Source organism: Manacus candei, unplaced genomic scaffold, assembly GCF_025592945.1.
Source record: "Manacus candei isolate 608988 ecotype Guabito, Panama unplaced genomic scaffold, ASM2559294v1 h1tg000061l, whole genome shotgun sequence".
Classification (NCBI taxonomy): domain Eukaryota; kingdom Metazoa; phylum Chordata; class Aves; order Passeriformes; family Pipridae; genus Manacus; species Manacus candei.
In genome coordinates this window covers 6,424,673-6,440,799 of record NW_026138109.1, presented here as the reverse complement: position 1 = coordinate 6,440,799, position 16,127 = coordinate 6,424,673, and the positions used below count along the sequence as shown (strand labels likewise).

At 43.8% G+C, this 16,127-nt stretch overlaps 1 protein-coding gene across 6 annotated transcripts in view; it reads left to right on the top strand.

Moving 5' to 3' along the window:
• The window catches only part of LOC127478637 (phospholipid-transporting ATPase FetA-like), a 91,264-nt gene that overhangs the window by 19,691 nt on the left and 55,446 nt on the right, over nucleotides 1-16,127 (top strand). For 3 of the 6 annotated variants that reach the window (XM_051804607.1, XM_051804602.1, XM_051804604.1), the window contains one exon: nucleotides 7,753-7,831. In XM_051804607.1, the coding sequence (XP_051660567.1) occupies nucleotides 7,789-7,831 (43 nt within the window). In that variant the 5' untranslated portion in view covers nucleotides 7,753-7,788. Of the gene's footprint in view, nucleotides 1-288; nucleotides 706-885; nucleotides 1,185-7,470; nucleotides 7,563-7,752; nucleotides 7,832-16,127 lie in introns of those variants that run through there. The other 3 variants (XM_051804605.1, XM_051804606.1, XM_051804603.1) reach the window with 3 other exon arrangements.

Here is a 16,127-nt window from a genome sequence, read left to right as displayed (position 1 = left end):
CCTGTGAGGCATTACTGTGAAGACAACTAGGGAAAGAATATGGTGGTCTTAAAATAATTGCAATTCACAGGTATAGGGAAGCAAGAAGTGGATTAAAGTTGTAGTTGTCCTAGTTGTGGTCTTGTGTACCTGGTAGGAAAAACACCAGGGAACTGGCATACAGGAGAGCACTGTATTGTGAAGGGTCCCACAAACTAGGGGGAAAAAAAAAGAATGTTGTTTTGGTTGAAGGTGGGAGAACAGGTGGGAAGGTTGGGAGGTTTATGAGAGTGCTGGGGGGTTCTGGTGAGGAGGGTCCCTGTGACCACAGTGAGGCCAGGCAGATGTTCCAGAGCGCAAAGGGAAGGTCACGCTCTTGGGATGAGCAAGCGCCTGACATTTCAGCACCAGAGAAACCCTCTGGCTGGCTGGAGGAAACTCTGTGGTTGAATTAGGCAATTGTGCTCTATGAGGTTTTTCTCTGCAGACTTTTTGCTACTCACAACTACTGGAAAGTGGGTGAGGTGGAGCCTTGGGATCAGCTCATAGGACAGTGTCTCTGGGTTTAAGGAAACCTCACCAACACCAGTATTACAGATACAGAGAGAGGGGCTGCTGCTGAGAAATGGATTCCTTACCAAGTTCATCCTTTTTGAAAGCAATTGGATATGTTGGACTTCTTTACTCGCTTGGTTTCCTTTTTGAAAGCTTCCGCGTCGGCAGGAGGTAGGTAAAGCAAACAGCTGTTGCCTCTCGAATTAATTGGGGTTCCCCAAGCCTAGGTGCTCCGCTTTTCTATTTTACTCTTTCACAGTTTGTAGTGCTGAAGCATTTTATTTTTAAGGGAGCTACTACACTCTCCCTATCTACAGGAAACAGAATTAAAAAAAAGACTTTGGCAAGGAGCCAAGCCCAGTGACTGAAGTAAGAAGTAGGGAACTTGGAGTAAGTTTAGTTACTGGGACACTGTATGTCAGAGCGAGTCACCGGTGGATTTTAAGGGTGTCTGAGACGATCACGTGATGCCCATTTCACAGCGCAGGGAAGGTTTGGTTCCTTAGATGAATGTCCCGGCGCTGTGACTACGAGCGAAGCTGTCGGTCTTGGGAGGGGATAAAGCTGCGTGTAAATGAGAAGAGAGGAGTGTACCGGAGTGCTATGGAGGGCAGCAACTTTGTTGTTGTGACTTTTACAAGCCTTCGAGGGTAAGATTTAATGCTTTCCTTGCGCTCGCTTGTTTTCTCTGCAAGTTTTGGGGGGCAGAAAACGTTTTGGGGTTTTTTTGAGACCCAAGAGTTTTGCGAAGCTTAATCAAAGTGCTCGGGGTTGAGTTTTTTTCTGCGGGCGAGCTGAGAGACGTCTGGGTGGAGTGAGCCGGGCTGCGTGTGATTCCGAGCAGCAGCAGCAGCAGCCGCCCGGGGAAGCTGCTATTGTTTGTTTCAGAGGGAGCAGACTGCGTTTCTTTTTGGGAACCCGCTCTGCCACAGCTGTTGATCCGTAACTTGAGCGTCGTTGCAACTAACTTACCCACAGGAGCTGAATGCAAATTTTTGACTGCCGTCCTGGTGTCAGTTTAAAGAGTGTTTTAATGAAGACAGATGGAGGATATTGGATCATTACTTTTAAAACGTGGCAGATAACAGACTGAGCCTGTTTCCCGGCAATTACAGCTAATTGCATTGGCACATTTGAGTGTAGGGGTGAGAACGCGGAGTTTCATGGGTTTCTGTATATATAGCTTGGAAAAGCACCTAAAAATAGCTGTAGGGCTGGCTCACCTCATCCAGGATACCTCTTCAGGTGCGGAAAAAGTGGGGTTTCAGGGGTACTTTCAGATTCTTTGCATTGAGTCAATAGATTTAAACCAGAGTCTCCACTCCTTTCGTAAACTGTGATGCCAAGAGCGATCATTTATAGCGCCTTAAACTTGTTCCAGCTTGAATTCAGTCAAATCAGATTTTAGTCCTGAAAAAGTGTATTTTTCGGATTCAAAACACACATTTCAGTTGTCCACCCTGCAGCTCGCTGTGTTTGCAAAGCAGGGAGTGGTACGACACCTGTTTTGCTCTTCAGGTATTCAAACACAAGAGGATGTAAGAAGGGGTGGAGAAATACAAATAGTAATGTATTTCAAAGCTGAAAGATGATTAGAACTAATTATTTCTAATGGCTGAAATTTTCGCACCTGCTTTTGAAAGGAAAAAGCGAATTCATCGTTCTCTTTGGAAGCAAAATTTGAAAAAATTGACTGAAACAGTATACCTATAGTTCAAAGGGGTCTCTTCGGAAACATGCCTTCGTGTGGCATGTGGCAAGGTCAGTTTATGCCAGCTGTGCCAGGCCTTCCCAGAGCATTGGTAAGGCAAACAATGGACTAGTATGTCCTTTCTTGTGATACCTGGGAGTGAGTGTGACTGTCCAGCTCTAGCTCCTGACGTGCACGCCCTTAGCAGCTATACAGCTAAGGCATGGAGAAAATAGGAAGTATGAGGACCTAATGTATTTTAAACCTTTAATATTCTCCCAGCTGTGCATCCAAATCCAGTGTAAAGTGATACATGTTCAAAATTTAGCGATTTGGGTCCGGTTCACCTCGTGGTATTTAACATCATTAGTCCACCAAGAGCAATGGGCAGCACAAGTGGTTTTCAACCTTGTCTGTCACAATACCCAGGGCTTGGGATCTGCTTTGTCATGTGCTGAGTTATTTGTTTGATATTTAGTACTTTAGCTTGAAAAAAACCCCAGAATTCTAAGACCTGCGGATATTTGTGGTTGTTACACCAGCTGAACATAGATCTACAAAAAAATTTAACTTACAGATCTTCCTTGTGTGCAAAAACTGACCTGACATGGAAAGGGGAGTGGAGGCATGGTGTGCTCTCTGAATTTGTACCTGGACAGGGTTGTTTAAATGTTTTAGGGTGTACATATACCACAGGATGTTTGGTGGCAAAACTGACTGGAGAAATCTGACATTCTCCTCCTCTCTGGGTTCTTGCTTTTAGTACTACAGCCCATTTGCTGCCCTCTCAAATCTGATACGACCAGTGCTTGGGCAGGAATTTCAGTCTGTACTGTACTACACCCCATGATCTGGATTAAAATAACCCTTCCAAAAATGATTGTATTTAACATGGATCATTTCACAGAGTCTGTGAATGAGGTGATGGGAGCAAAAGCATCAAGTATATTCTGATTTGTATTTATCATTGAATCTGACGTATCATATAGCTTTGTCCAGAGAAATGGGGTCAAGAAATGAGCTGTGCTTTCCACCTGCAACATCTGCTCTCCATTCATCCAAATTTGCCATGTCTTCTCTCATTTTGCTACTTGTGATGGTAGTGGTGGGAAGGGCCTCCCTCTGTCTCCAGTTTGCAGTATAGCCATTGCAAATTCCACACATTGTGGTTCATTGCAACTTGCCCCTCGTGCAGGAGGAGCTTTGCAGTTGTGTTTTCAAGCCAAATCTTAGATTCTTGGAATGGTTTGGGTTGGAAGGGACCTTAAAGATCACGTAATTCCAACCCCTTTGCCATGGACACTTTGTACTAGACCAAGTTGCTCAAAGCCCCATCCAACCTGGCCTTGAACACTTCCAGGGTTGGGACAGCCACAGCTTCTCTGGGCAACTTGTGCCAGGGCCTCACCCTCACAGTAAAGAATTGCTTCCTAATATCTAATTTAAACCTACTCTCTTCCAGTTTGAAGCCATTACGTTTGTCCTGTCATTACATGCCCTTGTAAAAAGTCCATCTCCAGCTCTTTTGTAGCCCCTTTAAGTATTAGAAGGTGCTCTAAGATCTCTCCAGAGCCTTCCCTTCTCTAGGGTGACCAACCCCAGTTCTTGCAGCCTGTCTTCACAGAGAGGTGCTGTGGATATAAAAGTGCTCTGAGCCCATGATTAAACTGTCAGTAGCCATAAAGCGGGTGGATTGTCTTTGCAGAAGTGTAAGCCATAGATAGACAGTTTATGGAGCCCCGTAGGTGCAAAAGTGTTCTCTAGTAAGAAAAGATAATTTATTCATAGCTTATACCCCCAAATCTCCATAAAAGAGGAACTGGGAATTTGAACTTTAATTTCTGCTAAGATGAAAATTTCTGAAAACACGGGGAAGGAACAAGTTTCCTGTTAAGATGTGGGGTTGGACCAAATTCTAAGGGCCCAGTTGATTACTGAGTAGTGCAGAGTACCTGAAGTAAACAAAAATTAAGAAAATCCCAAAATAATGAAATAGAAAATGGAACAACTGCAACAAGAAGTCCAGAAGGTCTGACACAGACTGCGGAAAGCAACTTCAGGATACTGAAGCAGTGCTTCACTTTGCCTCTGAAAATAGTTGGTGCCAGGGAAAACTTAAGACAAACAGGAAATTGCCTTTTTTCTGACTACAGAAAGTTTTCATGTGTTTTATGGGTTTTTAATTAGTTCAGGAAAAGAAGGCTGTCAAAGTGTCTTACCAAAATTTAAGAAGCACTTCATGCCACACAACAAATGAAATGTGAGAGATTTTTTTTCCCAGAAAGTGCAAAGAGAAATTAAAACTGTAATTAAAAATTGATGTGAGTGATATGAGGCTGATGATCCATCATGGCAATTTTGGAAGGGAAACTGAATCTCAGATTTAAAAACCAGATAAGTAAAGAAAACTGAACAGGGGCATGAATTTTGATTACTAGTGAAATCTGTGACGGACAAAAAAATATCCTGAGGTAATTTGTTGGTAAGTGCAGGGGCAAAGGTGTTGGACCTTGCAAGTAGAATTGAGAGTCCAAAATACCCCAAGAAAAAGACCTAGGACTCTGGGGCTGGAAGAGCTAAGGTCAGCCAAGAGACAACACCTATCTGCAAAGGTTGTGCTAACTAAGAAGAAGGGGAACAGTACCTGCTGCACCACCATAGGGGGCAACTCAAGCATTACGTGTGTGTGTTTGTTTTCACACTTGCAGCCGGTGGTCAGTGAACTCTCAGACTGAAAACAGACACCTGGAAGTGTGGTGGTGTCCTGTCACCGAGGGGAGTGTGAGCAGGCAGCCACACACAGAAGCTAAAGCCAGCATGAGAGTAGCTTGCCTAGGTAAAGAAGTATGGGGATTAGATGTGTGAGTCAATAACAAAGCAGCAAAGGAAGATATTTGCAATATTATGAAAATAAAGGGTACACCTCAACGCAATAGGGGTGTGTCCAGCCCTTAATGCCATCGTCTGTGTGCCCATTGAATACTGACTGACACACTGTCAAATAACATTGTGGTTTGGGCAAGCCAGGAACTGAGCTTTGCATAAAGGACCGGGTCAGCTTGGGAAGGATTCGTAACTCCTAGGATCTAACTAAGTAAGCAGCTGTGCCAAGTCTGTGTGGTGGAAATGCCGTACCAGAGAGGTAATTGGTACAAATGTATATGGCAAAGCTATCACCCTGTGTCTGCCCTAAAAGGCAAAGTTTTGTGGGAATGGTGAGCCTGTAAGGATATTAGTGCTGGCCTGTAAGGATATTTGGTGGTAACTTAAATTTGCTGCTGGCTGAAGATGTTCAGTGGATGCACTTCTAATCAAATGGACTAAGAAGCTGTGGGAACTAAAGGTGCCCTCCATCCCGAAACAGTGTATTGTTTCAATCTTCTTGCTGCAATCCCACCAGAAACCAGGGTTCAAAGAATCACAGTGATTAACAAAAGCTGAAGGAAGTTTCAGGGTTTTGTTTGGGAGATGTGAAAGTCTATTGTTTGTTTCATGCTATTATTGCTGAAAGAAGGCTTACAACCACCCTCTCTTCTCTGTTCCCCCACGAATATAAAACTTCTTTTTTCCCTTTTGCTGAAATTATATGCCTTGTCAATTGAGTACGCAGTTGGGAGATGTTTGGTAGCTGGGGATTGTTTTTCTAAATTTTTGGCAAATACAGCAAAACCCAGAGTTCATATGGATCATGTAATCATCAATATGATGATTACAACCTGTCAACCTTTTGCATCCTTCTGCTTCCAGTGAACAATGATTATTGTTTTTCTGAAATGTTTGACAAATACAGCAAAATCCAGAGTTCATATGGATCATGTAACCATCCATATGATGATTGCAATCTGTCAACCTTTTGCATCCTGGTGCTGCCAGTGAACAGTGATTAGCAGATCTGTGGCTCATAGTGCTTTAGGAAATCTGAGGTCTTTACCTCTGTGTGTGTGGGTGGTGTGTCTCGGTCCTCTATCTTATGCGGAACTATCTGTCCTAGTTTAGTGGGGTTTTGTAAGACTTAATAGGAATTCTAAAACATGAAAGAAATATGTTGAAAATAATAGACTGAGGTCAGGGATGGAAAGTAAGTTTGGTCAGCAGTGTTGAGAAAGCTTCAGGTTGTGACATGTATTGTAACTTTAAGTGGTTTAGCTCCATGGGCAGAGAAATTCTAGGGACAGGTGTTGGCAAAGCATTTGTTGTGGTGAGCAGAAACAATTGGACGAGTAAATTAAAAAATGATCTCTTTCAAGAAGAATGGGCACGGAAGGGCTCCCAAACCCCACAGTGAGTGTCAAGGTGCTCTGCACTCAGGGTGTGCAGCACTTATCTGGCTGGGTGAAGCTTACCTGCTGCTGTTTGCCTTGTCTCAGACTCACTGAATTGCAGCTGCTAAGTAGTTAAAAATAACAATAAAATTGTTTTAGCATCTGAAGTAGATATCTGGGCAGATATTTGACCTGTACAAGGATTGTAGAGACTTCTTTAAACTTTACCTTTATTTTCTGAAAAGATGTGAAGCCCAGTGTTGCACAGGTGATGTTGTATCAGGCTCGCATTTGGGCAGTGGCATGTGCATGTTTCCAAAATATTATGTGTTTGCTATATCTGTCTCCTTAGGAGCCCTTGGTCAGCACAGATAGCATAGGATAAAGTGCAAAAGCTACATCTGTCACCTAGAAAACTTGTTCTAGATAGATTGTGACTCCCTCAAATGTCTCAGCTTGGCTCTCTGACCACTTAAGCAACTGGCATGGTGTTCCTATTGATTCAGGCTCCTGGTCAGCCAGGCATGCCAGGCAATGCTGGCTTTTCTCATGTTCACAGATCCTCTAGGCTGTCAGCACCAATATCACCTTCAAGTCCTTTAAATAAACTTGTATGATGATTGGAACACTGAAACTTTCATTGCCAACAGGTTTTGGTGTGATTTTTTTTAATGCTCAATTCCTCTGCCTGTCAGGATATATTCAGTGGCTTATATGCAGTTTTGGTGCCTGGCTTTAGGCTTCTGGGGCAAGTAGTTTGAAGACAGTGGGAGAGAAATTTTATTCTAGTCCACCCCAGCACAGAGAGTAACCAGCAGTGGACAACAGTGTGAGCCAGCACATGTTGAACACAGGCGGATGTACAGGAAACCAGTGCTTCCCGTTGCTTCCTCCTCTTTAGGGAGGCTGGTCTTGCTCTGGGTAGTCATACAGTTCGTCTGTACCTTAAGTGCAAACCCAGTGCTTTTTCTCCTTTTCATATAGCACCACTGTAATGGGAATGTCCTTTTCAGTCTCTCCTACACCAACCTTTTCTTTGTGCCATGTCAGAAGATGAATTAATCAACATGCCCAAGGTAAGGTAGCCCACACTGATGTTGTGCAACCTGAAAACCTAAGATTGTTTTGCATTTAAAACATTCTAGATGATAAACTGTAACTGTTGGCCATGGTGCCTAGGAGTTTGTTTCCCCCATTTTATGGTCACAGAATTACATGTATGTGCTACAGTATGTGTTGTGAGTTACCTTCTCTTTTCTCTTGCAGAAGTTCCATGGAGTTGGACTAAAATAAAGTTTTGGGATGTCTCTATTTGAATTAAAATTTGGAAAGAAGAAATTGAAAGGTGAGTGTGGTCTGATAATACCATTGTCATGGGTGACGAGGTAAGAAATACAGCACACATGTGAGTCCTTGATGTCATGTTTGGGAGCATGTCCTGTACCCATAGAGCAGGTGGGGGAAGACACACTTTCTTTCCTTTTCCTGCATTTCATACTCCCTTGGAGGAGTGCTGCAGATTGTGTGCCAGTGAATGGGGGCAGGTCTGGAACAAACCAGGCTGCAAAGTTTATGCACCCGTCATGGCATGTGATTGCTCTAGGGAAGTTGGGTTCTAATGGTTTCTTACAAGAATCTTTTATGGGAGTGTGTGGATGAGCAATGAACAGGGAATGGTGTGATGCAGTCTTTTCATGATGAAATGTACTGATGCACCTCAAATTCTGTCTTCAGTTTTGAGCCCCTCACAGCAAAAAAGACATTGAGCTGCTGGAGTGTGTCCAGAGAAGGGCAATGAAACTGGTGAAGGGATTGGAACACAAGTCTTCCAAGGAGCAGATGATGAAGCTGGGGCTGTTTAGGCTGGAGAAAAGGAGGCTCAGAGGGGACCTTATTGCTCTCTACAACAACCAGGAAAGGAAATTGTAGTGAGGTGAGGGTCAGTCTCTTCTCCCAGGTAACAAGTGACAGGATGAGATGAAATGGCCTCAAGATGCACCAGAGCAGGTTTAGATTGTATATTTGGGGAAATTTCTTTTCAGAAAGGATTGTCAAGCATTGGAACAGGCTACCCATGGCAGCAGTGGAGTCACCATCCTTGGAGGTATTAAAAAGTGGAGATTTGGCACTCAGTGATGTGGTTTAATAGTGGAGTTGGCAGTGCTGGGTTAACTGTTGGATTTGCTGATTTTAGAGGTCTTTTCCAACCTAAACAATTGTATGATTCTGTTTTATGATGGCAATGGCCCAGATATTCTCTTCAATGAAATGCAGGAAGAAGGGCAAATTTACAGAGATGCACCCTGAGACCACCGGAAAGTCTGCTGAGGGCAACACTAACTGTGGAGGAGGAACTTTTGTAATTCTTCCATGTGAGCTCCATGTGGCATCCAAATAAATGTGTGAAGATAGTCAACAACCATCCTCTGCATCACAATTCTCACTAGACTTTGCAGCAGAAATCCCTGAAGAGATGAATGCTTGGAAGAAGTCCTGTAGCAAGGCTACTGTCATATCCCTTTTCAGCCTCTTAGGGTGTGTCTTCCATCAGACTTTGCAGCAGGAACCACTGAAACAAGTCTTGTGACTTATCACTCCACTCACAGGCCCATTGTGCAATCCCTGGTCAGGGATCCAGGGATGCAGACATGGTGAAGAGGGAAAGTCTCAAGCCTTTCCTTTCAGGGTGTTCCTCCCTGTATTTGATGAATGCAGAGATTATTGCCCTACTTGTGTTTTGACATGAAATTACTTTCCAGCCTCTCTGAGCTCAGAGGACTGAATAGCTTTTTCCCAGGGGTTTATTTTTGCAATTGTACTGCTATTTCCCCTTCCTGGCACAGGGCAGACTCTGAGCCCTGGTGTTAGGACAGGGGCATCCGTTTGCTCCTCTGATAGTCCCAGGAGGGGAGGTAGTGACTGCTCCCAGAGAAGGGTCTCTGCCAGCCTGACGTCTCTTTTCTCCATCTTGGCTTTGCAGATGAGGGAGCACAGGTTTGTCTGTGAGCCACTGTCCACTCGGGAAATCCCCACTTGAAAAGCAGTAGCTGTTCTGATTATCAAAAAGATTTTGTTGCTATATTAGGAAAGTTTTGTGCTTTGCGTGTGTTATACCAGGGAAATGTTCAGCCCGCCCCCTTCAACCTAGTGTTTAAGAAACTCAGATCTTCCTAGATATAAACCTCACATTTTATAGGGAAACATAATTTATTTTCACATTTGATCACCAGTTCAGAACCAATGAATGCAAACTGGAGGAAGTTCAGAGAAAGATAAAGAAATCTGGGGTGATCAGGGAGTAAGGAGCTTCCATAACAGGAAGCTAAAAGAGTGTTTTCTCCTCCTCTTTTATTTTTAATTATTTTGCCTTGCTTCCCAAAAGCTGAAAAGGCTATGATTGCTCCTTGCAAACATTTCACTGGAGCAAATGCCAGTGTTGAAGTGCTATTTTAATCCAAGAGTTTAAAAGCCTTTGTGTTTGCACAAAGTTCAAAGGACAGTGCTGCCTGAGAGCAGGCAAGGCTCTTCTTCAGGGAACATCCCATGTGCTCATCTCAGAGGGACAGTACTGCTCAAAGACCAAATTTCTGTTCCAAAACCAAAGCTGGATGGCATTTAACCTTACCAAAGGTATGACTTTCATGGGAGGGAATGGATTACCTCAGGCATCAGGTGCTGAACCTGGGATCGGGATTGCTCCCATGAGAACCAGTGTTTCTCCACAGCAAGACATAGTTCTCACATGAGCTGAGATGCAGGGAAAATTGGATAGGTATAGTTTAGGAAGACAGGTCACATGGTCTAAATTTCTTGGAGAGAAGAGTCAGATTTTTATAGTTTAAGTTCTTTATAGAAGTAATTAGGGATGTAACTGAAACTCAGTGCATGTCAGACACACAAAGACGCCTGGAGGAAACCAGTTCCTGGATGACCTTGGTGAAGCTCTTCCAGGAGGAAGCAGGAAAGTAGATAAGCATAAGTGATGTTTCTGAGGAAAAGATGCCTGAGATCTTTTACACTGAGGTTTAACCTACAATAAACATGGGTGAAATGGAGAGGGGGGACACTTTTCGTTCATCGAGTGTGTGGAAAGTGGGAGATGGCTAGTAAATGTGGAATATCTCTGCTTACTGGCTTCACCCCATGGCAGTTTGACTCAGCATTGGATAGGGATAGTCAGGTACTGTCTATGAAACAAACAGAAGTAGGGAGCAGGGGGAACACATCTTCACAAATAACATTATGCCAAGGCTTGTGCTTGCAGAAGAGGGAAGAGAAGTCATTGCTGCAGCTTCGTCTCCATAAACCCAGACTAGGGGCACTGTGAGAGGAAGAGGAAGGTTATAAATTGAGCTAGGGCATTTGGAAAGCTTCACTGAGTTTTCCTTCTTGCTGCTGGGGACAGCCTGCTCTCCAGGGCAGCTGGGCTTTGAGCAGCTCATAGAGAAGGCTCTGGGCAGAGCTTGGCAGCTCATAGAGAAGGCAGCCCACAACTGGCTCTACAGAACATCGAGCTCAGCTGCCTTCTGGGATTCCCATTCTGATCTGATAGGAAATGTCTCACCACAATAGACATTGAGTATGAAAAATATATTTATTTTTACTTAATTTCCCAGGAGGGAAATAACTGTGAATTGAAAAACTTCTCAAAGTTCGTTTCAGAGCTGTATTTATTTTTATGATTTTTTGCATCACTTCCTATCACTGTGTATTGCTGTTATTAACAACATGTGCAATTGTGTCAAGCTGTGGCATTACCAGCAGGTCTAGGAGATACTGTTTTCTAGTAAAGGAAATTATATGTGCCAGCCAGTCACTGTCAGAGTAGTTTTTAAAATAAAAACAAAAGACTATTTCAGCTGCTTTTTTTGACATGCTGATATTAGTCAAAATATTGTGAACTACTGTTACATATAAAACAAGGATACAAAGTGATATAAAATTCTAAGCCAAAATTGGAAGGAAAAAAAATAAATTAAAAGTTTTCTAAAATGAAGAAGAGACAATTCCTACTGCAAATATATTTGAAAAATGCCTACTTTCCTTCTGAAGTGGACTGAAACAAACATGAAAAGATGTACATGCTTCTTGAGAAATAGTCTGTTGCCAGGCATTTCTGAGATGTGGTGAGTCCTCACCTCTGCCCAGGGCCAGGACAGGTGGGTGAGACATGACCAGGAGTAGGAAGGGAAGGAAAACCAGGAGTGGTGTTATTGCAGGAGATGGGGAAAGGGGCTCTGTCCCTTCCCAGAAAAACCTAAATGGAAATATTTTCTGCTTTAAGGTTATCTAGCAGTTCTTCCAGGCCTGTATCCCAAGAGTGCTGTTTGACCACAAGTGTTGTACATGCTGGGCCAATCTGAGGCTTCCTTTTTGAGCTCTCTTTTCTTGTTTTCTCTCCCTTTATGGTGCTAATATAAAATGCTGCTTTTAGAAAAGGGCAGAATCTAACACTGAACTTTATGTTCATATTAAAAATTTACTAGACCCGAGGCAGAAATATTTCCAGTTCACCCTCGGGGTTTTTTATTTCAGACCTTTCATCTGCTCTATGAAAATGGAGGTGTGTCAGTATATCTCCTAAGTGGGTCCTCTGTTAGTGATGCTAGTAAAAAAGTCGTTTTGCTTTAATACCAGGGACATATGAAATGTTTGACCTGTGTGAGAAATTCCACTACGTGTGGAAATTTTGATGCTTAGCAGGAGGCTGAGCTCAGTACCAATCCCCAAAGACACAGTCCATGACCACAAAAACATCTCTCTTGCATTTCATTTCTTCAGGAGAAAGGAGGATTCTTGGTTTTTTGAGGCAAAAGGACATAATAAATATATTTAATAACGGGGGAACCGGCAGAAGGAACAGGGGTAAACCCATTGGTGGTGATGTCTCTGTAAGGTCTTGCTGCAGGTTTTTTTAAATTAAATCCCTCACACTCAGCACAGTCTACTCCATTTCACAGATGAAAATGCAAGTGATTGCCAGCATACATCCTCTCCAGCCACAGCAGCCAGAGACTCTCCATAGAAGAGGGGCCATCCAGACGTTAAAAATGTGTGGTTTTGTAGCGTGGAGCCCTGGAGAGCCCCTCCTTTGAGTCAATAATAAAAGACGTGTTTGTTTGCCAGGCAGCTGGGCATGTTCCCTCTCCGAGCTGGGCTTGGCTCTGACCTTCCTCTCCCCATTTCCATCCCACCGTGTTTTCATGGCTCCTCCTGCCCCAGCCATGCTCACTGAACCCTGCCAGGCTCTGGCTGCAGTTCAGGGCTGGGATGGGCTTTGGTTTCGTACCGCAGAGCAGCAGGCACGCCGGCACCGGTCAGGTTACAGTGTTGGGTTGACACTCAGGTAATTGGGGGTTCAGCAAAGGTCTGTGTCCCAGGCCGGCTGTGAAGTATAGATATTTAAGCACCGTGACCCTCCAGACCTGTCATATGGCTCTTACCTTCACCCACCTATCCTCTGATCCATATTAAATGCCAGGCTTCTTGGGTAAAGATCCCTGGCTTTGGTTTTGTATGGAGTTCACTCATTGCAGCTCTGATCCCAGGAAGTCACTGTTGGGTTATGAATGTGAAATTTTATGGTATCAGTGCTATAAGAAATAATCCCATTCTCTTTAACACAATGGCAGGGTCTCTACCCAGATACAGCACCTGCAAATCGAGACACTTGTTGCATGGTTCCTTCATCTCTCAGGATTGCAAAAATGGGCAATTATTGCTGTAAGGTGCAAGGAGATTTTGGCTATTAGCTTGTATAAGAACCTTCCTAGGAGAAAAGATTTTAGTTGCCTAACACACTATGTGATGACTTGCCCTCTCCCATGGAATTGCCTTTCAATTGACACTGTAATTGTTTTTTGAGGAGGATAGAGGTACTGACTCACCATGGCAGAGTTCATTCAGTCACTTGTGCACGTGGAGGAACAGTCCAGCAAAGACCAGAAGACACGGCTGGGATTTCTCTGCCTGCAAAGAGACGGGTGGTCTCCTGGGTGCTGGATGCGAGGTCGCACTTGTGCCATTGCTGAGAGGTGATGCCAAAAGCTGGGTCACACAGCAATGATGAGGTGCCCAAAAGTGGAGACAACAAAAGTTGAAGGAAGATGGGACAGGAAGAGGTGGCAGGAGGCACATCATGAGATGTGAGACTCATGGAGGTCTTCTGAGCTTATAACCTGTTGGAGGAGAGATTTGAATTACAGTCTCAGAAGGGTCAGTTATGTGCTCTTGGGATCAGAGTAACTGTGTTACAGCTTTCACAACTTGATAAGGGTAACAGCTTTGCTAAGAACCATGCTATATGGGAATCCAGGGAGATGAGTCCAGCTCCTGGATGCCACTCTTTATAGCTGGTCCAGGGCAGAGTTTTTCCTCTTGAGGTCACTTCTTTAAAGGGTGGAGTAGAGATTATTATTTTTACAGAGTTTATGTTGTCTCTCTTCTGTTGTTAGGGTTAATTACGCAGATGCTCCCCTAATTGGGCTGTGTTCATTTCGTGCATGAGGTATCAATGCCTAGTTTGTATAGGACTTGGCAAAACCAGGCAGATCTTAATTTCCCATTTCTTGAAGCCACAAGACCCAATATCTACAAAAGCATGTTAAAAGCATTGCTGTTGGCACATCCTCCTTAGCATAAACCAGAAACAAATTTCCAGGCTGTCTGACCAGATTTTGAGTCTAACCTTTTGCAGGACTTTTCCGTGCAGCAGTCCTAAATGAAGAAGGCTGGTGGGCTGGCCAGTTACATTTATAGCTGATTTTTGGCATGGGTTTAATTTTATTACATACAGATGTTATTCTGCGGTTTAGCTCCTAAAACTGTCTGCCTGAGAAAACAGGCACTTTCCCAGTGACTTGGTCTCAGTGGTTAGACCAAGAACTGGGCACTAAGCCATATTTATGTGCGCCGAGTTTCCACTGATGAATAATTTAAAATAGTGTTCAGTGGCAGTGAAATGATAACTTGGAGCACAAATACCATTCCTTCTTTCCAGTGAGTGCAGTTTGCAAAAGCAGAACATTTGAGTTGCTTAGAGATATTAAAAAGTTTCAAGAAATTAAAAACTTCTCATCTGATATCCCTACAGCTTTTCCCCTCCCTTTTTCCTCATTGCTTTCAGAATCAACAGGGCATGATAAGACAGGCATGCTTGGATCTGCAGCCAAAAAATCCTGAGTTATGGGTTCCAGACAAAGCTGGTGTAATGCTTGACTTTTCCTATATTTTTGTTTATTATGATCATCCAAGAGACTTAATTTCTGTCCAAACTGTTCCAAAACAAAAAGGAGTCACATGGTCTATGGTAGTTGAGAGCTGCTGGGTTAGGAGGCACAGCAGTAGGATCTCACAGTCCTCAGCTGGTAAAAATGAACCCACTGAGGCAGTGTTTCCCTGTGTGTGTGGTCAGAGTGGTTCTCCTTTGGTGTAGCCAGAGGACAGAAAGTTCTCCTTGCTGATGCTGTTGGATGAGGCTCCCTGTGCAATTTATTGTGGTTTTTCTTGATTTAGCCAAAGGTATTGGCTGTTACCCAGTAGGAAGAATTAAATTCTCATCACTAGAAATTAGTCTCATGTTTTGGCCTTTAAGGACATTGCCTCTGAGAGGGATGGATGGCTATGGCAGCCAGAGGCTCCATTCAGTTTTGAACCAGGTTCAGAGTTATCTGAGGCCTTCAGAAATGTGTTGTCATAGAAAACCTGCCCTTAGGTGCCATATGATCAGGCATGGGAATGCAGTGCCTTGATTTTAATTTCTGTTCTGTTTCATGTCCTGCTGCTTCATGTTTCTGTGCCATCCCTGAGCCATTTGCAGCCATTTGTGTGGCTCACATAAAAGCCATTTGGAGAATGTTATCTCTCACTGTGCTGAGAAGCTGGTCTCCTTTCCTCACTAGAGCACATGCATGTGTCAACTTGTTTCTAAGAGCATTTGAGACCCTTGAATTCAAATTCATGTGTTAAGTGCCTCTGCCCTGGTTGCAAAGACTCTGGGGGCAACCTGAGGAAGGGGATGGTTGGCTCCTTACTCTCCCAACAAGCCCTGGTAAGAGCAAAGGAGCTCACACTGCTGCCTGCAGCACTTGGATTTCTGTTTCTGCGTGCAAAGCAGAAGGTCACTGAGGACTTCAGAGACTCTTAGAAGCCTGCATGTGACACTGAGGCTCTGGTGTGTAGCCCAGCAGGCTTTCAAGCTCTGTCATCTATTCCTATTTACATCAACGCCATTTATCTTTTCTGTGCCATTTCTTTAGACTGGAAGCCCCTGGGGAAGGGAGAAGAGCAGCACTTACTGTATGGCAGGAAACATGCAAGTGTTGGGAAGTTCTGTTTGTAACAAATAGCTTTATCTTTCATCGGCTTTGATAATACTGGTTGCTCTCAGGAAGATTCCTGAAGGAGCACATAACTCAATAGTTGAAGCCCAGCAAGTCTGGACCTCTTGAGCTCTGCTTCTGTTTTCCTCTGGGACACCAGATAAGTCACTATGATCTCTCAGTACTTTGTTCTCCCCATTGTGAAGGATGAGAAAAATGTGCCCAAGGAAAGCAGTGAAGGATTAAGCACTTGAGGGCTTTGAATGAAGCCTCTGTGGTTGGTCCAAATCACCCAGTTGGGGCAGATGGGAGCTGATTCCA